Source organism: Lissotriton vulgaris, chromosome 8, assembly GCF_964263255.1.
Source record: "Lissotriton vulgaris chromosome 8, aLisVul1.2, whole genome shotgun sequence".
NCBI classification, from domain to species: domain Eukaryota; kingdom Metazoa; phylum Chordata; class Amphibia; order Caudata; family Salamandridae; genus Lissotriton; species Lissotriton vulgaris.
Genome location: NC_141696.1, coordinates 21,688,827 through 21,709,949, shown reverse-complemented (window position 1 = coordinate 21,709,949; position 21,123 = coordinate 21,688,827). Strand labels below are relative to the sequence as shown.

General features: G+C 44.2%; 1 protein-coding gene across 1 annotated transcript in view; it reads right to left on the bottom strand.

The window, feature by feature from the left end:
* Nucleotides 1-12,902: 12,902 nt before the first annotated feature.
* The window catches only part of LOC147693261 (pepsin A-like), a 70,361-nt gene continuing 62,140 nt past the window's right edge, over nt 12,903-21,123 (bottom strand). The window contains exon 9 of the mRNA XM_086933656.1: nt 12,903-13,544. Coding sequence (XP_086789782.1) covers nt 13,419-13,544 — 126 coding nt within the window. The 3' untranslated portion in view covers nt 12,903-13,418. The remainder of the gene's footprint in view (nt 13,545-21,123) is intronic.

Sequence of the window (21,123 nt, the reverse complement as noted above, 5' to 3'; positions counted from 1 at the left end):
GAAAGAAATAGTACGAGTAGGAGCCATAATAAAACTTGAGTAGAGCTACGTATCTATACCTAAAATAGCTATATAAGCACAAAGTAATCAACAGACTAGGAATAGTCATGACTGTAAAACTATATAATCATGAATTGGTTTACAAAATAAATTCTAATTAGATGTGTTATGGACAACACCTGTAATTGATACATTGGCTCCTCTTCAGGAGATAATTACCCAGGCCCACCATGTATGTTCTGACAATAATGAAGCATTTTTCCAATTAGCAGTAATTGATCTCAACGCAGCTGAAAGTAAAACATCTAAAAGGTTGCCCTCAAGATCCATCAATTTCATTGTAATAGAGACTGATTTACAAATTAATACAGCCTAAGACAATTTATCTGTGAAATTCCACTTTTTGTTACAATATTCCAAACATCCTTCCAAAACTTGCCAATGCTAAGACAGACAAAAAGCACATCTCAACAGTCCTTCTTGTTGAGAGAATTCCAGCATTTACATTAATTCAATAATTTTGCATTATGTAACCTAAAAGGAGTCCACAAGCAATTGAACAAAATAAATGTATTAGTTTGATATGGTGAAATGGGCAACCATCTATTGAATTACACAAAAGTTCATATTTATAACTATTTGCGGATTTTATCTTGACCAATTGTTGCAATTTATGAAAAGATAAAAAAGTTACAGTATATATCTTTCAAATAAAAAATACCAGCTTTAATCCAGGAATTAAAAAATGTTGGGTTCGATTTAATTTAAGCCTAGGATTATACCGTAATGATGAGTGTAATGTAAGTGACATAGGGCATTGAAAAACTGAATCGAGATCAGGTAATACTAATTTTGTAGATTTCACAAGTGCTGATTTCTGAAGCAAACTCATTGAATTAGACATAGTGACTAGTGCAGGCAATGGAAACAGGGCAACCAAATTTTGTTCAATACTGAGCCAAGTAGGAGAATTGTTAAGTGTCGTAAATTGAAACCATAATGTACTTTGCTTTAAAATGAATGCTTTATGATATTTTTAAAAATCAGGTAACCCAAAACCACCATTGTTCGTAACTAACATCAATTTCTTATAGCTTATACGAGGAGGTTTCTTATTCCAAATAAATCTGGTAATAATGTTATCCACATTTTATAGCATTTAAGAGAAAGCTGTGTACGTATCATAGAGAGAAAGTAGAAGGTTTTTGGAGCAATAGGCTTTTTAATAGCATATACCTTCCCCCACCAGACCATTTTTGTAAATTTGTCTTTGATATAGTGTAAAATACATTCACAATTTATTGAAATCAATTATTTTGTGTCATGTGAAAATAATATACCCAGGTATTTGATTTTATCATTGACCCAAATGATAGCTTTGTTTGGAACCATAACAGGTAAACTGTGATCATTTAAAGGATAAAATCTAAGACTTGAACAGTCGGAAGTAAGCTTCTAAAACAACCTAAAGACCTGGCTTTTTAGACAGACAAGAGGTTGTCGGCACCGGACTCTTCACGGCCTGATTTATGCTTAGCACTGGGGACACTCCCTTGGAGTAACCAGGCGCTTTACAAATCTAAAATTTATTCAATTCATTCATCAATATGCACAATGGAATGAAGTACAGAAGCGAATCTAGTTGCAAGGATCTTTGCATAAACTTTACAATCCTGGTTAATCAAAAAGGTAGGACGATAATTTGAAACCAGAGAGGGGTCCTTATGTGGTATTGGCAGGACTATAATCAAATCTTCCGTAAAAGACCCTGACATTGTTCCTGTAAAGGCTAAAATGAGAAAAATGTGAATAGATGTGGTGACAGAAGAGTAGCAAATTTCCTATGAAATGCTGCTGGAATACGATCCGGACCAGGAGATTTATTAAACTTGGTTGAATTAATAGCTGGATGTACTGATTCAACAGAAATTGGCATATCTAAATTATCTTTAGCTGATTGGGAAATCAGAGGTAAACCACACTTCTCTAAAAATGTATCAATAAATGATAAATGATTAGAAAGAGGTTTATTATATAACTTGGAATATTAATTCATAAATTCATTCACTATTGCTGTATGAGATATAGCTGTTTGCCCATCAGATTTGCAGATAGCATTAATTTGAGTTGCATCTTTCCTAATACGAAGATAGTTTGCTAGAAATCTTCCAGATCTATTAGCATTAAAACAAAATGTAGCTTTAGAATTTGAGATTTGTATGCCTGCTCTAGTGATTAATATAGAGTTCAATTCAGAACTAAGTTTTTGCTGATATATTTTGTATTTAATGTGATTAGATGTAATGATAAAACGTTTGTATTTGGCAATTTGTTTGTCTAATTCTTGAATTTGTGCATAAAAAGTCGTATTATTATGAGCCAGATAGAAATTATGATCCCCCTGATATATGACTCAAAGGCATCCCATCTGTTTAAAATTGATATAGAACCCTCAGGATTAAAAGTAAAATATTCATGAATTGATCATAAAATATTAGGTATGTTGTCATTAGTAAGACCATTATTTGTGTACATGAGCCATTTTCCTCGAGACTGTTGGATGTAAAATGCATGAGAAAAGTGCATGATCCGAAATATCTATATTTTGGATAGTCGGTTTAGAAATAGAATTAAATGATGGGATATTATTAAAAAATCTAATTGAGAATATGAATTGTGAGGATTAGAAAAAAAAGTACATTGTTTATCTGTTGGGTGATGTAAACGCCAGATATCCACTGATTTAGTAGATCTAAAAAATACGTTAAGAGTAAAATATGCTTTTGGTGGATGATATTTGATTTGAGAGCACCTATCCAATGAAGGATCACTTATAAGTTTAAAATCAACCCCAATAATAAGTGGAACATTACCCAATTTTAAAACTTCTGACGTAAAGAGAGACCAAAACTCAGGGTTATCCTTCATGGGACGATATATATTAATCAAGTGTAGGATTATGACATCAAATTACATTTTAGTTATAAGAAAACGACCATTAGAATCGGAATACTAATGTAATATTTGAAGATTTCGTTCTTTTAAAAATAAAATAGCAACTCAATTTTTTTCCTTAGGATCAGGTGAAGAGATAATATTACCCACACATTTTTTGTTCATGTACGCTAGAATAGCGTCATCAACATAAGTCTCCTGTAATAAACAAATATCAGCCTTATGCTTAGCCGAATAATCCAAATCTTTAGTGGGTTTAACAGGATGTTGTAAGCCTTTGACATTAAAAGAAACAAGTTTAATAACATGAATATTAGACATCATTGTAAGAAATTGAGAAGAGAGAAAAATAAAGAATTAAAAGAAGTACCAACATATACATAGCTCTGTTAAAAAAACAAAAGAAAAAGAAAACGGACCAACATATGACAGGAACGACATACAGATAGAATTAGAATTCTTGTATCGCACTTACGCATAACAAGAATAACCGATAGAAACGTGCCCATTAAAGAAGTAAATCAATTTAGGCTAACTATAAGAGAGAAACAAGCTTATATATCAAGCAAAATTATCAATAGTTTACATGTAGAGCTGCGAGCGCTGCTCTAAGTATAGGCAAAGGTCATCCGGATGTTGGAAGGACTTCAAGAAGCCATCTTTCCAAATTCGCATGGTAGATAAGTCGAACAGTCCATATTTGAAGCTACAACTTCTCAGTCTTGGACGAAGATCAGCAAATTCTTTGCACATTTATACAGTCTCCTTGGCAAAGTCTGGATGAATACAATTTTTATTACTGCTGACCATTAAAGATGTAATTTCTCTTGACGCTTTCCGTATTAACACAAGATGGTGATGAGGCAGCACCTTGACTATCATTTGATGAGGTTTGGTTTCATTTGAGCTTCAGTGGCAAGGAATTCCATGAGCTGTGTCCATCACAAATTTTCAGGAAATTTTAGACGTAAAAGGCCAGGCAATAGGTTTTCAAAGAACATCATGCAGTCATTACCTTCCACATCTTCTGGCAAATTAAAAATTGTTAAGTTGTACTGCCAAATATGGTTCTCTAAATCCAGCAATAATTTGTTCATTGGTTCTATATTTGCTGCAACAGAAATAGATGATGTCATAATGATTTGGTCATGTACTGAAAACGACCTCAATCACTTCCGGGACTGGCTCAACACAAGATCAAGTCACACCCAGTTCACAATGACTAACCGTAATGAAACCATTGATTTCCTTGATCTGACTTTTAAAGTAGAGGCCGGCCACCTATTTTGTGATCTCTACTGCAAACACACTGTATATATCTCATCACCCACGCAGCATGAGGGATAACCTACCTTATGGTCAGTACCTCAGGCTGAGAAGGAACGGTACCCGCAGAATAGACTTCTTCAAGGAAACGGACACCTTCACCATCCACCTAAAAGAACCAGGCTATCCCATGGGATTGTTGAAATGCACACGCAAATAAGCTTGGTATCGTGACCAACTGCTACAGGTGACAGAGAAACCAGAAAAAAACGGAGAATACTGTCTGCGTGACAACATTCAACACCAAAAGTAACGACATCAAAAAGATTGTGAAGAAATATTGGAATCTAGTTTCAAGTGAACTCCACACCTCCGAGGACCCAATCTTTGCCTTTACAAGGTGCAGGAGTATAAAAGACAATGTGGTCAAAGCATACCTTAAACCACCAAAATCACTGGACTTGAGAAACCAACTGGGTCTACCACCCATAATCGGTCACCGGAAATATGGTCAATGTAAAGCCTGCCCACTGAGGGTAGAAGGTTTCACATTCAGACACGGCAACAGAACTTATAAATCACTGAGCTTCACAAATTGTAACAGCACCAACTTAAAATATATCATTTGCTGTCCCTGTGATCTACTCTACATGGGTCAAACCATCCAGAAAGTCAAGGCCAGAATATTACAACACATGAGCCGCATAAGATGCAAGGTCCAGGGTGCCCCATTAGTTGACCATTTCCTGTCACAGAACCACGAGCCAGAAAGTCTGAAATGGTGGGTGGCTAAAAAAGTCTGCCCTTCTCCAAGAGGTAGGTCTATCTCATCTGCACTCAGTCGGAAGGAATGTAGGTGGATACATTGCCTTAATACGGGTATGCAGAGATTGAATGAATTCGAAGAAACTTCTAGACAAATGGGCCAATTGTAAAGATGTGACCTGGGTTAATACACACTGACACCCCAATTCAAGCTTCCATATCCTATGGCATCCCACCCACCTACACTGCTTTTGGTTTCTAATCTTGTGACAGTACTGTAAATATGTGCAGTTCATGACAATTACATGCAATCGGTCCACACACATGCGCAACACATGCTAGATCTCACAGTCCATCACCACACCCTTTTGTACCGCTTTTTTCGCCATAAGTTAGCAGGGTATGTTCAGACGTGAGTCCCTTGCTCACCTTGCCACTGGATTCAAGCAAGCCTGGTTGAAGACGGCTGCAATGCCAGAAACCGGTCCTAGGAAGCTTGAGTCCAGTCCAGGGAAGGCATGGCTTGGCAGTTCGGGCTGGACTGTTTCCATGAGGCACAGGGTCAGACTGATTTGCATATGGCCATGTATGAACTGGATTGGCAAAGTGGGCTAAAGAACGGTGATGGATGAAACCCAGATCTGTTGACTGGGTATGAGTGTTTGATTGGTTCAAATGCTCTTTCCGTCACCCCCCCCCCCTTTGTACCGCTTAGATCTCCCAATGTGGCATTGAACCCAATACTGCAGACATGGAATACATTCTTGCGCTTCTTTCATATGTGTAATTTAATTCATAATTTATATCAATGAAACATGATGCAATTCAAATTACTCAAATCATTCTTGGTTTGGCAACGACGGAGTTAATGTATGTGTACCTTTCCAATGATATATGGTCAAAACATACAATGTTGTAGGTTGACATGAACCAGAAATGCATAATATGCTTTTTGAAATGTAATACCCCTCTCGATGTCTTCGTATGTGTAAAGTATTTACTTCGCCCCTGATTTGGCAAGGATTACACTAATGTATACACACCATTGTTTTAGTATGATGGTCACTGCATGCATGTTGTATATATTACCAGCAGTAGGATTCTATCAATTTTTCTTTTTATATTTTAGATATATTGTGAAATATAAATACGGTGAGTGTTGCTGATCCTTTTGATTGACAAGAAAAAGAACAATATGTTTTTAAAATACCCCTCACACACTATTAATCCCATAGTGTCATGCTTCATCATGGGGGTCTTCCCGTCCCTCTATGGGGCGGGCGTGCTACTACCTACGGAATATGAGGAAGCACTTGTTGTTATGATGTTAAGAAGATAGGCTATGTGTGAAGTGATGACAATGTGAGTAGTATGGGGTGGAAGGATTATGTGAAAGATGTGAAATGTTGAAAATTCCCTGGCTATTGGAAAAAACAATGTATTCTCTTCTCTAGCTGGAAATATTAAAATGGGGTTGTGGTAGGGATATTTGCTATACCTTACTTGGTCGACATGTTTCGTAAGCAGTCCCCACTGCTTTACTCATCAGGACCTATTTTGATCCCTACTACACTCAAAAACACTAATTACTTATGTCATATGCCTACTTTCTAAAAATAGACTTGCAAAAATAAGCCAGTCTATTTATTCCTGGACTTGAGTGAGCCTTTTGAGAAAAATGACCCAATGTGGTCTCTGAACAAAAGGGGGAAAAGAAAGAAAAAAAGGATCAAATGACCTTAATGAAAAATTAAATAACACATCATCAATACGTGGATTCTACAACAATCCACGGGGCTGAGGATGCCAACAGGGCAGGTTCACAGTCCCCCACATAGTGCGCCCACACACGTTCCAGATGCCGCAGGGCAAGGACAGGTAGTCCTCCTTCTCAGGGCGGAGATAAGAGTTATGTTATGTTATCACTTACTTATAAAGCGCACGGTCACCACAGGGTTTCATGGCGCTACTCCTGCATAAGTTGTTACATCAGACCCGATTAGTAGGCCAGCTCAAACAGACAAGTTTTAAGTGCCTTTCGAAAGCCAAGAAGGTTGTCAGAGTTTCTCATTGTTACCGGAAGGGAATTCCAGAAAGTAGGTGCCAGGTAAGAAAATCTGCAGCCTCCAACCCGTTTGAGTATTATAGTTGGAACAAATAGAAGATGCAAATAGGATGGGCGTAAATTGCGCCGGGAGACGTGTTTTTTGATCATGGCCGTAATGAATTTTGGACTGTTGCCTTGCAGTGCTTTGAAGCCAAGGCACCCAGTCTTAAAGGCCGCACGTTGCTCCACGGGGAGCCAGTGGAGCTTGATCAACAAGGACCTGGCAGAGTGCCATTTGGCTGTTCATGTATTAATCTGGCCGCCTGGTTCTGAACCATTTACAGCTGTTTTAAGAGGTACTGAGGCAAGCCGATATAGAGGGAGTTTGCAAAATCCAGGCAAGATACGACCAATGCTATCACCACCTGGATCAGAGCTGAGTGGGTCAGCAAATGAGCAATTTTCCTGATTTTGCGGAGCTGATATAGACTGGTGGAGATCACTGCACCCACCTGTCCTCTCAGCGAGATGTCTGCATTGATTACTACCCCTACGCTTTTTACAGACAAGGATGGAGTTGGGGAGGACCCAGTTCACTAGGCCAGAATTGTGGACCCCAGCAGTCCTTGCTCTTCCCAGGCAGCATCAGTTCCGTCTTGCCCGGGTTGAGTTTCAATTGGTTGCTGTCCATCCAGTGTTGAATGTGGAGCATGGTGGTTTGAAATTCCACAGCAGCATTAGGACCATCTAGGGGGAAAATCAACTGGAGGTCATCTGCATAGTTAAAGATGGTGACCTTCCGATTCTTTAAAAAGTAGAGCAGAGGCCTTCGATAAAGATGAAACAATAACGGCGACAGGGACGAGCCCAGTGGTACACCACATGAGGTGGTCACTGTGGGGGCAGTAAAAGTGCCCAGTCGCACTGCTTGCGTTCTGCCAGTTAAAAATGATTTAAGCCAGTTGTAGGCAAGACCTTGGATGCCTGCTTGTTTGACACGGTTCAACAAGGTGTTATCGTCGACTGTGTCGAACGCTGCAAATCCAAAAGCACCAAGGCCTTAGGAATTCCCCTGTCCGAATTAGCTCATCAGAGTATCCAGGATGGCCAAAACTACCACCTCTGTTGAATGGACCGGCCGAAAGCCCGCTTGGTTTGGGCGATATGGGGCGATAGTTAGAAAGGGTTAAAGGATCTACCCCGGGCTTTTTCAGGAGGGGTACTATTGTGGCGGCCTTGAAGGCAGGCGGTACTACCCCCTGATTGAGAGATGCATTCAAAAAAGGAAGAATGCTATGTGGCAGGACTGTGAATATATCTTTCATAACAGCAGGAGGACAACAGTTATTCGGAGAGCCTGACTTGACCCGGATAAACTTCATTCACTTCAACTTCATTGTGGAACCCCGCATAAAACTAAAATCCAAGGGTGGAAAGACCTTCTCCCTTCTGGCGGCTAAGGCATGGAACCGTCTCCCCCCCAACCTTAGGCACGCTCCCTCAGAAGGCCTATTCAGGAAATTCCTGAAAACCTGGATTTATTCTCAGTCTGACTCCTCAGTCCTCGCAGCTATTTAATCCATGCGCCCCTAGACGACCTTCTGTGTGCTCAGCGCCAAGATGCTCCCTCCGGAGCGATAGTTAGCGCTCTACAAATGCTAATAAATATCAAATATCAAATAAATAAGTCAGATAAACTTTTGGGGCATAAAGCAGGGAGATGAGTCATAGTGACAGGGTTCCTAAAAATATCATCCTGGCATTCAAAGAGTGTGTTCGCTGGCCTCGAGGGGAACATGTTGAAGGTCCAGTGCCTGCAAGGAAAAGCCATTAGGTCAGTGCAGTGGCAGATGGCACAGATGAAGGGCCACATGCAGTGTATTGAGAAGGGCATCTGTTCCATGAACACTACTGTAGCTGAGGGCATGAGGGACGTGTCCGAGGCTGTGAAGCAGCTGTGCAGCAAATTAGATGAGGACTGTTTGTCAAGGCACAGGGAGAGGCAGAAACTTGACAATTACACCAAGGCAGTGAACCGCCTCTTCACTGCCACCTCTCTGCTCTGCAGGCGCTTGGTGGCCATGCAGGAGAAGATAGCCCACTGCAGCCGTGATGTGGCAAGGGGGCTGGTCACAGTAACCAGTGCACTAGAAGTGCTACAAACCGACAAGGTAGCCACCACAGGTGATGGGATGAAAGTGAAGAGGCTACTAGCCGTCGAAACATCACGCCCCCTCCCACAGAGTCAAGGAGGCACAGTGCACGCCACAGCGCTGCCACAGGACAGACTGGTAGTGAGGACAATGGGGCCAAGGAACGCAGCAGTGCAACGCGTTGGCTCAGGAAGTAGTGTCAGCCATAATATAGTTTTCCTCAAATGGGTGATGTAACCCATTTTTTTTATGGACACTGCATTTGATTTAGGCCTAACAGGTGACGCACTTCCAGTTGTGGTGGTGTGCTATGGTCATTAAACACCATCGCTCGCATACAGTAACTGGCTATGTCTCCTTACTTACTCAGAAATAGTTGTGTGTTATCTCAGCCCGTCTGTGTCTCCCATCTGGTGCTGCTGCCACACCTGCTGTGCCGTGCTCTGGCTGTGGACAGTCCTCACCCTCGTCCTCAGAGTCAGTTAGTTCCACTGCTGTTCCTTTCTTTGTGTCAAGGTTATGCAGCATTGCACATGTTGCTATTATTTTGCAGCAGATTAAGGGGTGCTACTGATGTGCACCTCCACTTTTGTGGAGGCATCAGAATCTGCTTTTTAGTAGTCCAAAGGAGCACTCCACCACGTTGCGCGTGCTTTTATATACCAAATTGTATCTTCTCTCACTTGGGGTGAAAGGGTTGAGGTATGGAGTTAGGATAAATGACCGCACAGCATATGCACTGTCACCTAAATGGGAAAGGAAGTGCCGTTAATTGAAGTCACCAATACATTCATCCTAGGTATATATCAGGGTGTGCCACATTGATTTACCTAGTAGGTATCCTTCTCCAAATTCAACACCAGCCAGACGTGTGTAGATCCCACTGTTCCTGAATATGTAGGAGTCATGGGTACTCCCTGAAAATTTGGCCCACAATGTCAGTGATGATGTTGTCTGCATGACATATCACCTGCACATTGATGGAATGCGTGGATTTGCGGCTGCGGTATATGTATTCTGTAGCAGCAGGTGGGCAGATTGGTATGTACCCTCTTACATGTGGGAACTGTGCCTTTTGGTAGAAATCCAGCTTTGTCTTCTGCAGTTCCGCCTGTGTGCTGAGGGAGCGTATGTAGTGATGCATTTTCTGCATCATGGCATCCAAGAAGGAGTTGAAGAAACAGGAAAGGCAACTCTGTGACACACCACCTGCCACAGCTATCACACCCTGGTAACTTCCTGATGCAAGTAGGTGCAGACTACAGAGAGCCTGCACATGTGTTGGTATAGCATGCGCCCTTTGTGTCTGATGCTCCAGGAACGGGTGCAGGTCCCATATCAGGTCTAGGATGGTTTGTGGGTGTAGCCTGTACCTCTAATGTATTTCTGTCTCAGTCATTTGGAACAGTGTGACAATCATTCTATACATACGTTTCTCCCGTCTCCAGACCCTCAGTCCTGCTGCTCGCCAACGTAGCCGCCTTGCTATAATGTAGAGGGCCGCCGTTGTGTTCACACTGTTGCTTTTTGGGGCTGTTTTTATGCAGTGCACCTGATTACCACCTGCTTGTGGTCAGTGGTAATTACCGATTCTTAAATACCGACTTTTAGCAAATTCGGTATTACCGATTTGAGGTACAATGCATTCGCAATTTTTTTACCGATTTCTTATTTACCAATTCGGTATTTTAGTGTTTTGGTGTCTGCCAATCGCTAAATAAGGAATCTATAACTGGTTTCCCTTATTTTTACCGATTCCTTATTAGCGATGGCATTCGGTAATACCTACATCGCACATGGGTAAATACCCGTTGGTAACGCAGAAATTTTACGAATTTCGGCGCTACCGACCGGTATTTAGCCACCTACTTCTAGCCCATAGTTGTGCACATGTTGGCTGTGAGAAAGACATCCTTTTTGCCCAGATCATCTGAGTGTGTCCTGGGTTCTGCTAATAAGGCCCAGGACCAGTGCTCGGATTAAAAAGGTATATGGTTATTAAGTATAACAGCAATTGGAAATGACAGACCCCTGTAAATCTTAAACTATATAATAAGGCAAGGGGGATTCAAACTACCTACAAGTCCCTAGTATATAATATGGCAGGGAGGCTGAGAGGTCCAGTAGATTTCCTGGAGTGTGGACTGCTGTGTCGCCTGCTGTCATTTTTAAAGGCAGTTGTGTCTTTAAAAGTAGATTATATGCAAATTCAACTTTAGAACTAAAGGTACTTCCACTATGACAATCTACCTTATTTTTTACAAGTACAAGCAAGTCACTCCTAAGGTCTCTTCTAAGTGCCCCAGGTGAGTGGTGCCATGTAACTATAAGCAGTAACAATATAGAAGATGATTTATATGCACAGGTGAGGGAATATCTTCCAATTTAGTTTTTCTCCATCGTAGATATCTAGCTCCAGAGGCTAACAATGGAATCTTTTATTTTAGTATAAATATTGCTAGGATGGAGCTGAAAATGTCATTCAAGGACTTAAAAGATTGGTGATGATAGAACCAACAACTTGCCGCTGTTGAATTTATGATAACTAGTACAGAAATTAGCTTTTAGAACTTTATTTTCTGTGAGCCGAATTCTAGCCATCTAGCAGCCTTTCCTGATTGGACAACCTTAACAGGCTTAGCCAAGCTGCTTTGATGAGGTGATAGGTGGCCAGCATACAGCAGACATTTGCTGATGGAGAGAGCTCTGCAGTTGCAGATAACAATCCAAGATGGGGCCTGCCTAAATCAAACTGGGCTTCAAAGAGAGCAGGAGAGTGAGGAACGCCAGAGCTACCCCCTCTTCCTGAACCCCCTGGCCAGATGGCAGGCAAACTTAAGACAGACTTAAGACAAAATCCTAACTTAAATCTGTCTTAAGTCTGTCTTAAGTTTGTCTAAAGACAAACTTAAGACAAAATCCTAACTTCTGTGAATACCAAAAGTAGTAAGTTTAGGATTTTGTCTTAAGTTAGTTTTGTGAATCAGGTCCAATGTCAAGAGAAAATCCTCCAGAAAAGTTTCTAAATCAGTAGCTAAAATTTTATTTGAGACCTCCCACAAAGTGTATCCGACCAGGGCTCCATCGTGATCAGCCTGAAACATTGACTTTGCTCCGGTCACGCGCAACCAGATGTTACAAGTTAGTGATATATGTTTTTAAGCAGTATAAAGTGTTTAATCTAAGAAAAAAACATATCTTCAGTTCCTTATATTGGATTGTTCTAATTTTGAAGTAATTTTAAAGATACAAATATTTAATAGTTTTATAAATTGGGGTGGGATTTTTACTGTGTTGTGTCTTACCATTTAATTTATTGGTGTGTTCTTAAAGGCTTTACATTCCTATGTCCTGAGTTAAGCTTGCCTTCTCATAACCAGCTACCAATGGGTGAGCCAAGGGGTAATGTATTGAGACCTTGACTACACCTTATATTGCGTTGATGACCTTATTGCTAGTGGTAGGTGCATAGTTACGCCTACTAATAATCCACCTTCCAACATTTGTCCACAGAATTACCTGTTTTTATGTAAGTTAATGTTTTTTTACAGACCCCAAAGTGCATAATAAATATTTCATACTTAAGATGCCAATACTGCATATGAAACAACTGGGCTACTCAGTTATTTCCTATTTTCAAGGTGTACTTGTTAAAGTTAGAATTATTAAATCACTGAAAAACTGAGAAGAAAATAAAACTGTGACAGATTTGTGGTTTAAAAACTGGTTTTATTGTCAACATAAGTGATTTTATTTTAGATGTGGAATACAATGACCAGAATATATTGCGTTCAGTTAATTCTAAAGTGATCTGCAGTTGAGGCAGCTTTCAAGTTTGATTCACAAGGAGCACAACTACCTTGGCCTGGACTCCAAGTGTCTTCTAACAATGCTCTATTCACATGCCCTGGACTACAAGAAGCCAACCGGGACTCACCTTGCATCAATAGAAAACCTGCTTGGCAACCATCTTAGGAGGTGCATTGGCTGTCACAAGCTTTCCATCTTTACTATTGTGTGTTCCATTATATTGACATTTTCTTCCTCTTTCTAAAGATATTCTATGAACAACCTCTTTTTAATGAAGACAGTGATTTTCTGTTGATTTATTCATCAATCGATTTTTTTACTGATTTACTCCATGTCGATTTGCCAAATGTTTGTTAACCAGTCATGGTTATTCTGCCCAGTCTCTCCCTGATGAATCTGGGACATTTGAGGATGCTTCTTCTTCAGTTGCTGGAGGCCAGGCCAATGGCATTGTTTGCGCTGTCAAACACAACATAGTACTCCCTGATGAAGACGTCTCCGAGGATCCAGAAGCGAGTGTTGGAATTGATCTTCATGGTGCAGTGTTTCTGTGGGAAGACAGAAAGTGGCTATTTAGTAAAGGTTACGTGATAATTGGATGCTTTTCTGTGGTTTACTCATTTTCAAAAATCTTGGGAAGTACATCCTTGAGATAAATATTTTTGATCAATGCTTGATCAATATACACCGAGCCACATACTCTACAGAATCTCCGTGGATAGCTATTTTACTATGTTTGCTTGTGTGAGACCTTCTCTGGAGCCCATCAAAAGATAACAGGATCATGTCTTCCTGTTGGGCGATGTCTATTGTCATGTCTCAGCCCACCAGAGAGGGATCAGCTTTGAACATCTCTAACACAGTTGCTGAAGAATAAATTAGGCCACCTGAGGAACCACCTCAGATATGTCAGCAGTGGGTTTAGGAGTGGAATAAACCCATTGATAAATGCGGCCCCATACGTACCGAGCACCCTCAACTGGTGTCATGGAAGAGAAGGAATGTGACCTTGATGACAAGATTGTCACTATTTTTCATTTTAGTTTAACAACATGTTAATGTGGTTCACATTTAATCATACCTTACATATATTCTAGTATGATTTTGGATTATGTGTGCCATAATTCATTACTTCACATTAATAATAATTCATAGTTAGTTAACGTAGCCATAGTCACTGCAGGTCTCAATTTGAAAGGCCCATTTCTGCTTGCTGTACATAATCTGTTCTCTTTTTTCAGAAGTGAAGTTTCACCTGTGTTCTCAATAAACTGTGCTGTGATTGGAAGATTGTGTGTGTGAAGCTCATTGAATTTATCTTTTATTGAGCTGGACAGAAACTCTTAGAACCTGCATGTGAGACAAGCAGTGGATGTGAATGCCCCCTTGTGTGATATCCATGAAGACCATGACCAGTGGAAGTACCTTTAGTTATAAAGTCGAATTTGCATATAATCTACTTTTAAATACAGGACTGCCTTTAAAAGTGACAGCAGGTAACACAGCAGTCCACACTCCAGGAAATCTACTGTACCTCTCAGCCTCCCTGCCCTATTATATACTAAGGACATGTAGGTACTTTGAATCCTCCTTGCCTTATTATATACTAAGACCATACAGGGATCTGACATTGCCAATTGCAATTATACCTAATTACTATATATCTTTTTAATCCGAGAACATGTCCTGGGCCTGGTAAGCAGAGCCCAGGACACACCCAGAGTCAGTTACCATCAGTATCAGTCAGAAGTGGGGGTAATCAGGGCAATAGGTTGTCGTTCTCACAGCCAACATGTGCACAACCATGACCCCTAAAATACATAACGCAGAGCATGCAAAACCTTGTCATCCCAAAGAGAAAGAAGTGCCGCAGTAGCAGAGAGTTCCTCTTCTTGCCTCTAGGTTCATTATGTTTACTTCTGCCCACTCACCTTCTAAGAGTAAGCAACATATGGACATGCTGGAGGGCTGGACAGGGGAGTGGTAGGGATCGAACTTCAGATACAGAGTACTAAAACATAGGAGGCTAGACCATCATATCATTCATGAGAAGAAGGCTGACACTGAGAGCTTTGTGACACCTTTTACACCTTCGCCACATCCACACTTTTACTTGTACACTTTGTCTTGTTTTTGGAGCTCAGAATCTTCCAGCGGGGCAAGCCTGAAGCTGTGCCCTAAAACAGGTAATGAGCAGTCCCATCTCACACAACCCCCCCGAAACTCATTCTGAGGGCCCCCTCCTCCACTGAACTTATTGCCAGAAGGCTAACATGTAAACTGGGATGAACATATCTTTCTTTTCCAGGATTCTCTCAGCACTAAGCTGTAAAAGAACAGGGATCAGGTCGCTTTTGAGTTAGGGAATCAACGCATGAAAGGCCAATGGTATTTCGCCAGCAGGGCCTTCATTTTATGCAAAGTATTACCTTTTAAAAGTTATTTTTCCCAGTTATCAAAATCCAAATTCATTCCTGAATTGAATTTTGAATAAATATTGAAAACAGTGGTGAAGCCAGTTCTGAAGTTTATTCCAAACTAAAGATAATGGATTAACACATTAATTGCAAAGTAGCTTTTTCTTCATAGAACCAATTGTAGTCCCAACAGTAAAAATAGCTTTTGGAGTCTGATCACCGTAGGGAGTCTGTAACTTTTTACTTGTTCCACTATCAAATGCCAGGAAAACCATGTTGTGGGTTATCTGGTCTGCTTGGGACAACTTGAATAATATTGAAAAGCAGGCATTGACTAGGCAGGATGTAGCAGGAGACCTGTCCTGCTACGCCCCATCAGAGCTCAGTTTGTGAGCCAAAAGGTGCCAATTGGGTTCCCTGAGAGGAACGCAGAAGAATTGGAATATTTTGGGCCTGAGAAGCAAAAAAGAGGATCCTAGATGGCTTAATTTGTTAAAAGCTTATGATATAGTTGGACTACAGGAGACCTGGGATATGGATAACAATTTTTAGGTGGATGGGTACAAATCATACAGCATCCCTGCGCAACCATCCCCGTCAGGCAGCACAAGAGGGGGTATTTTGAGGTTATTTTTACTTAAACTGTCAGGGGCTCATAGGATGGTGGATGTGTGTTCTCACAATTGTCAGGCAATTGAATTTATAGCTTACACATCGACTAAAATGTTATTTGTCAATTTTTATAATTCAGGTGAAAGTAGCTTTGTAAATGAACCTTTACTTAAACTGAAATGTTTTTTAGAGGGGTATCGATTGAAGCAAACCACTTATTATTCAATCATAATTATGGGCGATTTTAATATTCATGTATGTGATTTGAACTGTAAGGGAAAAGATTTTTCAGGACTGGTTAATTCCCCAATGCCACACTTTGAGCACAAACAGGAATGGGAATGTTTGGAGGAGATCTTGGCTCATGTAGATATTTTTGAACCGAGCTCTACTGAGATTGAGGAGAGGATTCCTACTTTTGAAGCACGTGGAAGGGACACTAGCATAGATGTTATACTTGTTTCACCTACACTTCTACCTCAATTAACCTTCTATAATGCTAAGTGGTCTCATTTCAGCGACCATAGCCAGGTGGATGTATGTCGTTACAACGCATACTTTTACTCCGCATACCATTACAACGCGGTATTTACAACGCATACCGCTACAACGCATAGCGCTTTGGGGTGCTGGATAGTGGTAAGTATAATTTACTATTCTAACTCCAGTCCCCGTGGACCCTAGGGAAGGTGTTGGATAGTAAATTAAACTTACCTCTTATCCTAGAGCGCCCCCCAGCGCCATGCGTTGTAACGGTATGCGTTGTAATGCCTGCGTTGTAGTGGTAGTGCGGAGTAAAAAATGCGTTGTAACAGGTGCATACCTAGCCCAGGTTACCCTTGTATTGGACAGAGGCTGTGGCCTAAAGGGGAAATCGAAAAAGCTAGGGGGTGAAACCTGTTTGAAACATCTGTTCAAGGATGGAGGCTAAAATGGGCCAAAGTACTCCCGGACCTCTTTTTCCAGGACCTCTGTGTGAAGGCTGAGGACAAGTTTGCAACTTGTCTTGATAACTCCAAACATGGGCCCAAGTTTCTTTTAGCCTTCGAAGGCATTTGTGTGCAGGTAGCGTCAGACTTAACCTTACCAATAAGATCCAGGCATACTATAGGAGAGAGATGGTTTGACAGTAATTGCTCTGAAGCCCACCGAAAATAATTGATAGCTGAATTGAAAAGGACCCCACGAGACCGAGACCACATAGCTATGTTAAGAAAGGAGTAATCAATCATAGACATTTAATCAATCATAGACATTTATAGAGCGCTCTACTTACCCGGAGGATCTCAAGGCGCTAGGGGGGGGGGGTGCTGCTCCTACCCGAACAGCCAGGTCTTGAGCTTCTTCCTGAAGGCGAGGTGGTCTTGGGTCAGGCGCAGGTCGGTCGGGAGGGAGTTCCAGGCCTTGGCGGCCAGGTAGGAGAAGGACCTTCCTCCTGTTGTCGCTCTTCGGATGCGGGGGACGGCGGCGAGGGCGTGACTGGCTGATCGGAGGTGTCGTTTGGGAGCGTAGAAGTTGATGCTGTTGTTGAGGTAGCTCGGGCCTTGATCGTGAAGGGCTTTGTGTGCGTGGGTGAGTAGACGGAAGGTGAATCTCTTGTTGACCGGGAGCCAGTGCAGGTCTCTTAGGTGTCCGGAGATGTGGCTGTGTCGTGGGACGTCGAGGATGAGTCTGGCTGAGGCGTTCTGGATCCGTTGGAGTCTCTTCTGGAGCTTGGCGGTGGTTCCGGCGTAGAGGGCGTTGCCGTAGTCCAGTCGGCTGGTGACGAGTGCCTGGGTGACAGTCTTCCTGGTCTCGGTGGGGATCCACCGGAAGATCTTCCGTAGCATGCGCAGGATGTTGAATCACGACGAGGAGACGGCGTTGACTTGCCTGGTCATGGAGAGGGAGGAGTCCTGGATGAAGCCCAGGTTGCGTGCGTGGTCTGTCGGTTTGGGTGCGGTTCCCAGGGCGGGGGGGCACCAGGAGTCGTCCCAGGCGGAGGGCGAGGATCCCAGGAAGAGGACTTCCGTCTTGTCCGAGTTCAGCTTCAGGCGGCTGGTCGACATCCACTCGGCTACCTCTTTCATTCCTTCGTGAAGATTGGCTCTGGCGGCGGCGGGGTCGTTGGTCAGGGAGAGGATTAGCTGGGTATCGTCGGCGTAGGAGATGATGTTCAGGTTGTGTTGGCGTGCGATGGCCGCGAGGGGGCTCATGTAGACGTTGAAGAGGGTTGGGCTCAGCGAGGATCCTTGGGGTACGCCGCAGATGACTTCGGTGGCCTTTGATTTGTACGGTGGTAGGCGGACTCTCTGGGTCCTTCCGTCGAGGAAGGAGATGATCCATTCCAGTGCCTTCTCCTGGATTCCGACGTTGTAGAGGCGCTGCACTAGGGTGCGGTGGCAGACGGTGTCGAAGGCCGCGGAGAGGTCTAGGAGGATGAGGGCCGCTGTTTCTCCGTTGTCCATCAGGGTTCGGATGTCATCGGTGGCAGCGATGAGGGCGGTCTCGGTGCTGTGGTTGGCTCGGAAGCCAGACTGTGAGGGGTCGAGGGATCCGTTCGTCTCGAGGAAGGCGGCCAGTTGCTTGTTGACGGTCTTCTCGATGACTTTGGCCGGAAACGGGAGCAGCGAGATGGGGCGGTAATTCTTGAGTTCGGTGGGGTCCGCTGTTGGTTTCTTGAGTAGAGCGCTGAGTTCGGCGTGCTTCCAGCTCTCAGGGAAGGTGGCGGTGGTGAAGGAGGTGTTGATGATGTCCCGCAGGTGGGGTGCGATGACAGCGTCGGCCTTGTTGAAGACGTGGTGAGGGCAGGGGTCGGTCGGGGATCCGGAGTGGATGGAGTTCATCATGCGGACGGTGTCTTCGGTGCTGATCGGGGTCCAGGCGCGGAGGGTGGTGGTGGGGGGCGTTGGTTCGGTCGTGTCGGACGTGGCGTTCGTCGGTTGGGTGTTGAAGCTGTTGTGTATGTCCGCGATCTTGTTGTGGAAGTAGGAGGCGAGGGAGTTGCAGAGTTCTTGCGATGGGTTGATGTCGTTGTTTCCGGCGTTGGGGTTGGAGAGCTCTTTCACGATGTTGAAGAGTTCCTTGCTGTTGTGTGCGTTGTTGTCCAGCCGGTCCTTGAATGCAGTTTTCTTGGTGGCGCGGATCAGTTGGTGGTGCTTCCGGGAGGCAAGCTTGAGGGTGGTTATGTTGTCCGGTGTTGGCTCTCTTCTCCAGGCTTTCTCGAGGGCTCGGCAGTTCTTCTTGGAGCTCTTGAGTTCGTCGGTGAACCATGGGGCCTTCTTGCTGCCGGGTCTGCTGGGCGGGGTCCTCAGTGGGGCGAGTTCGTCCGCGCAGTTGCTGATCCACTTCGTGAGGTTGTCGGCGGCCTGGCTGGGGTTCGCTGAGCTGGCGGGAGGGTGCTGGCTCAGGGAAGAGGCGAGCTGGTCGGCTGTGATCTTGCTCCAGCTTCTGCGGGCAACCTGTTGCTGGTGGTGGTGGATCGTCGTTCTTCTGAAGGTGAAGTGGACGCAGCTGTGGTCCGTCCAGTGGAGTCCAGTGGCGTGGCTGAAGGCGATGTCTTTGCTGGATGAGAAGACGGCGTCGAGTGTGTGTCCGGCGAGGTGGTCACCAGCTGCTTGAGTCCGAGGTTGGTGAGGTTGTCGAGCAGGGTGGTGGTGTTGCGGTCGTTGTTGTTCTCCAGGTGGAAGTTGATGTCCCCCAGGAGGATGTAGTCAGCGGAGGGGAGGGCATGCGGGCAGACGAAGTCGGCGATGTCCTCGCTGAATTGTGTGCGTGGTCCCGGGGGTCGGTAGATCAGGGTGCCTCTGAGGGTGGTCTTCGGGTCGGTGTGGATCTGGAAGTGTAGGTGTTCGGCGGTAGTCAGGATGTCGTCGGTGCTGGTCGTGAAACGGATGGTGTCCCTGTGGATGATGGCGATGCCTCCTCCTATCTGGTTGGCGGTGCGGTCCCTCCGGGTGATCTTGTAGCCCTCTGGGATGGCGATGGCGATGTCGGGCGCTGAAGAGGCATTCATCCAAGTTTCCGTGAGGAAGGCAACGTCAGGAGCTGTGGTGTCGAGGAGGTTCCAGAGTTCGATGGCGTGTCTGTGGACGGAGCGGGTGTTGAGCAGGATGCACTTGAGGTGGTTGCTGCTGTTGGTCGGCTTGGCGGGTGCTGGTGCGAGGCAGGTCCGGATGCAGGTGAACTTGCAGGCGGTGCAGCAGAAGGGTCCGTGGGAGCGTCTCGGGGTGGCACGGTAGCATCCCAGGACTCGTCCGTCGTTGAGTGCGTTGAGGGTGGCGGCGTCGTACGTCCGGCGGGTGGGCTGGGATCTGCAGGGGCCAGGGGTCCTGGCACTGGGCGCGGTCCAGGCACGGACGGGCGCAGATGGGCTTACCTTTGGCGCACCTTCGGCGCTCAGTCGGCGCTCCGCTGCGCGCGTCCGCTGCGCGGTCGCTGAGGGAGCGTCATAAGAAGGGAGCCGGGAGGGCGGGTCAGCAGGGAGGCGGGGAGCGCGTGGTCCAATCGGCAGGCGGGGGGGCGGGGTCGCAGCAAAACCGGCGCGAAAAACCAGGCGGGCTGCCCTGCGGCGGCTGGGGCTCCGGACTGGATCGGCGTCAGCAGGCAGCAGGCAGGCAGCAGGTACGAGGCAGGCAGCAGGCGGGGAGCGTGGGGGCAACCAGGCCGAGGGCACAGTACAAGTTTATTCTGTCCATGCGGAAAAAGGAAATTAAAGAAGAAGTTTGGAATGCTTTATTATCAGTAGAGGTTATAAAAGATAGCTCTAGATTCTGGGCCATTGTTAACAAACCTTTTTGTATTGGGATACGGAATTCCCCGGTCAAATGTAATATTACAGAAGATCAAAGAAAGGCTTTCTCATTTTGAAGCCATGTGTGAGGCCACTGACAGCTTGGAAGTATTAGCTAGATATGAACTTAGGAGGACTTCTCCCATAATAGTTTTTAGCGAAGGCGAAGTAGAATCGGCAATTACGCAAATGACTATTAATAAGGACCCCGGCCTTGACGGTGTCCCGGCGGCCTTATATAAACAAAACCCATCCTTTTGGGCCAAAATCCTGATTATTGTTTTTAATGCAGTCAGGGTTTTCCGTCATCATGGGCATCTTCCACCA